Raw genomic sequence first — 4,731 nt, forward strand, 5'->3', positions numbered from 1 at the left:
CCACTGCTATTGATATTACTGCCCCTAAATGAGCAGGGATCCTACGTGCTTTGTAATGCATTCCACCTAAGATGAGACAGGAGTATGTAAGACAGTTTGGAATGACTGACAGATTTGACACTGAGAGAGGCAAATCTCATCTAACTGGAACACAGTCACACCACAAAAAAGGAGGCAATTTACAAAGAATCCACCTGCAATGGAAAAAAGTTATCTGTCACCAAACCTCGATTCTTTGGATGCTGACAATGGCCTCTGACACCTTCTCAACAGCCATGGGGAAGTAGAGAGTGTTTGAGAACCGCAGAGCCTCGAACAGCGTCACCACCACAAACACTTGGCTGGCTGTGATACGGTTGTCAAGGAGATCATTGGTGATGAAGGTGACAAAAATCATGATTTTGCTGACAGCAAAAAATGATGCCAAATTCATTCCTCTAAGGTAGGAACTTTTCAGAATCTTGGAAATTTCCTTCCTAGAAAGGACAGTAGGAAATAGCATTTTTAAGAACATTGACATCCAACGCATGAATTTGAGTGCCCTGTGTGAGTGGCCCTTTTCAGGGAGTGGACACAGATCAAGGCAAACCCTCAGTCATTGCATGGAGACACTCAGAGTGCACACCTGGGACTCTGCTCCAAATCAGGGACTACACACTTCATCATCGCCACTTCACTTTTCCAACTAAATGAAGTCTTAATGTCACACTTTTAAAAACTGGGCTCAATTTGACAGGATTTGAACATACATTCAGCAAGCATTCACAACCACTTTATCCTGTGCTGGGCTCCTCACTGATGAGAGAAAAAAATGCCCACCCCTACCAGGACCTCATAAACTTGGAGAGGAAAAGAATAATAAACCTCGGGACTTCCCTGATGGTCCTGTGGATAAGAACTGGCCTCCCAATGCAGCGGACATGGACTCAGTCTCTGGTCTTCAAGATTCCACATGCTGCAGAGCAACTAAGACTGTGCACCACAGCTACTGAGCCCAAGGTCGAGAGCCCGTGCATTACTGCAACTACTGAAGCCTGTGCACCTAGAGCCTGTGCTCTGCAACAAGAGAAACCGCCAGTTAGAAGCCCAAGAACAGCAATGAAAAGTATCCCCCACCCCACAACTACAGAAATGTTGTGCACAGCAATGAAGACCCAGCACAACCAAAAATAAATGAGTAAAGAAATAAAAAAGATGTAGTGTGATGCGTGTGTACATTTTTAAAAAGAACACAAAATTTGTGAGACATCAAGACATTAGACAGAGGCAGCCAGCACATCCCCACAGGAGCACAGAGCTGAGTCATGTAACTCAGAGCAGTAGAAACAGGACAAGTCACACACATGTGGACCTTGAGAAGATGAGCAGGAGTCAGTTAGGACTGGCAGAGACCAGAGAAGAAGGAAGATGAGAGTGTATTTCCAGTGGGAGGTGACAGGGTACTCCCAGAAAATTCTAAGTACCCTGTGCTAGAGTATAAACAATCATCAGATATTTAAATGAAACACTTTTTTAAAAATCTACAAACATAAAGCAAAGACAAAGAAATAGTATTTTCATGGCTCTGTTTGGAATGAGTAATACTGATCCATAACATTTGGCCTGATACAGGTACACTCAACCTATAATCTCCCCATTTATGCTACATTAACATATATTATAGCTTTAGTTTAAATATCATCTCAAACACTAATATCTTAGAATCATTGCTTATTTGGAATTTGCAGTATTAAGAAGTATTTGGAATTTCATTTCTGTATAAGTAAAGCATATGTATTTCAAAAAGATGGTAAATGGAAGAGCAGCTGAAAATGACATGTCTACTATTCCCCTTGACCCTCCTGCCACATATGGGGGGATGGAGAGGTAGTATTTAGATTTACCTTAATGTGAAAACTTGGTAAGACTTCTAAACCATTTAGTAAAAATAGGAAATAAAACAGTACTAACATACACTGTGATATATTATTAAAACAAAACAAAACAAAACACCTTACCTTCTCAGTCTGGAAATAAGGTCTATAAATGACTTTTCCCAAGCATTCATTTTTATTGTTTTGATGCCACTTATAACTTCACTCATGGTACTGATCCTGTTATCTGTGAGAGCTGCAGTCTTACTCCTGAGGGGACAGACATGAGAGATGAGCCTTAGTGACCACAGCCCAAATTTCTGTGGCAGCACCAGTGGGCACAGGGAGGGACCAGGGATCAAATTATTTTCTATAGCTCTTTTGAGCTGACAACAAACACAGGCAAGTCCTATTCAAGGTACAAATTGAGAAAATCTTCAATTAGGAAGTCAACCATTCAGTCCAGTTCAAGAAGTAACTTGGAGAACTTGCCATATCAGCTAAGGAAGACCTGAAATGAGTCAGATACAACCCATCTTCCCAAGCAGGTTGTGCTTGGGCAGAGAAGGCAGAAAGGGATGTACCAGGAAGACAGAGTCTATGATGTAAAAAAATAGGAGTAAAATTCTGGGGAGCTGAAAAGATGGGGCTGTTAATTCCACTGGGAAAAGAGAGCAAGACAATCTTTAGAGATCTGGTAGCATTGGAACAGAGCCTTAAAAGATAAGGAACATCTCTCCACAGCACAGACAGGAAAGGAAATTTCAAATAGATAAAAATATCACATGTAAAGTCACACATAAAAAGAAAAAAACTCAAGGAAAAAAATCTTCAAACAGCACAATACCTCCATCACCTGACAACCTGGACAATGACCCACCTCCAACCCTCTGGGATTTGCTTCAGGTCTATCTCATCACCATTAGGCCCTTCATCACCATCCACTGTTCTATCACATCTACTGCTGACACTGTGGGGTTTTGTAAAGACATAATTAAGGTCAGTCTTGCCCTTGGGGTGCCTATAACTTAATGGAAACATTGAAATAAAACAAAAATAAAATACACTACCTGAAAGTGGCTCTGAAACAAGCTTAACAAAAATAAATGCTGCTAGAAATGGCCCTGTAAAATTATTACTCTTTTTAATAACGTTTAAATAACTTGGACATTGGTAAATTCTTCTTAAGGACTCTCCACTTATTCAGGCACAGTGTCAGGAGGAGCCAGTGGTGCCATCACCTTTTCTGTTTAAAGATCAGCCTGCAGCTTAAGGCTGGAGCCTCCACTGGCTAAGCCTGAAGGGTCTGCAACCCATGCAAAGAAGAGACTAGAGAAGGCATTGGTTTTGTTTTAGAACAGAAGCATCGACTTCATTCACAGACTGTGGACGTTACCAAGCATGTATCACCTATTTTTTTAAACCAATGTTTCTCTTACCGGAGTGATGAAAACAACTTTCCAAAGCAGCTTTGCAAAAGCAGAAGAATAATGAGAACCGCCATCCCAGCAAGACACGACATTCCTATTTCCATCCAGAGCAGGGCGGTCACTGTGATAGCCTGCAGTGGCCCACCCACAGATAGTGCAAGAACATCGTTACCTTAAAAGAGAAAGACAAAGCCTTCTTGGGACTGTGTACAATCAAAGTCAGTAAAGACACAGTGTAGAAACAATCTGCTCTGAAAGAAACAGACGGGAACCTAAACAGTGATATCTCAGTGGATTTTAAACCTACTAAAGCAGAAACCCATGTCCATTCCAGATGACACTGTTCCTGGCAGCACAGGGCCAGCTTCAGGGACATCCAGGGAGAACCCGACCTGAAGGAAGATGTTGATTTTGTCTACACCACAAATGAGCTCAGGGCATCCCCAAACTCTCACTTCCCCCTATATTCAGCCCCCATCTCACTCTAGCACCCAAGAAAACTTATATTATGATAAGTACCACACTCTCTAGTAATTATTTGTGTACTTACCTCCCTAATGGGCTGTGGTTTCTCCACAGCAAAAACTAAATCATATTCAACCCTGAAACTGAGTAGCAGCCTTACTTCATGCTTGATGAATGAATAACTGAAACAGAAGTGTCTGACCAACAGCTACAAGGCCCTGGAGACTGTGATCTATTCATAAAGTCAGTGGAAAAAAGAGTATGAGGGGACAGAAGAAAGTAGGCTTTGTCTGGCTGAGGGCCACCCATTTGGCATTATTCCTCACAGGCTCCCTATGCAGCAAGCATTGAACAGGGACCAGGGGAAAGAACAATCTGTGCCCACCAGCCTTCATCAGCCAGAGGAGGAGGAAGACAGTTTAGCCAGCAACACTGACTCCACGTGCCAAGAAGGGCCATGCCAGGAGGACCTCTAGGGACACTCACTGAGCCGGGCAAGAACACTGCTGCCTGTCTATTACTAGAAAAACAAAACCCTCATCTACAACCCACATTATTACATCTAAGTTGCACACAGAGGAAATGAGAGTTGGATAAAGAGAACACTTGTCTTAAGTCCTCAGCAGAACCTGGCCAACACCAAATGCCAGCACCTGGCATCCCAGTGAGCTGAACCCAGTGAGAAAGATGGACATGGAAGAGGATCCCTCAGGGGCAGCTTACCTGGTCAAACCTGTTCACATCGTTGGACAGTAGGTTGACTGCCTGGCCTGTGGTGGTCTTCCTCATGGCCGAGCTACTTAGGCGAAGGGCCTGAAATGAGAGAGGGAGACAGAGATCCGAATTCCTAAGGTGATACCAAGCCATCTTAGAACATAACACAATGGAGCATGCATTCCTGGGTCTTTAGTGGTGTCAGCCACGAACAGGATGATAACTGAAAGTGGGCCTCTAGGGACCCTTCTTCAGCCTCTAACTTAGTG

General features: G+C 43.0%; 1 protein-coding gene across 1 annotated transcript; it reads right to left on the reverse strand.

Annotated features, from left to right (window-relative positions):
• Positions 1–226: 226 nt before the first annotated feature.
• Positions 227–4,561, reverse strand: LOC108635019 (multidrug resistance-associated protein 4-like; the record flags this gene model as incomplete). The annotated part of the gene is made up of 4 exons (XM_018045325.1): positions 227–476; positions 1,998–2,123; positions 3,293–3,414; positions 4,472–4,561. Coding segments are annotated over 4 exons (588 nt in total), but the record flags the coding sequence as incomplete, so codon positions are not given.
• Between the last annotated feature and the right edge of the window lie 170 nt (positions 4,562–4,731).

Source organism: Capra hircus, unplaced genomic scaffold (genome assembly GCF_001704415.2).
Source record: "Capra hircus breed San Clemente unplaced genomic scaffold, ASM170441v1, whole genome shotgun sequence".
NCBI lineage: Eukaryota > Metazoa > Chordata > Mammalia > Artiodactyla > Bovidae > Capra > Capra hircus.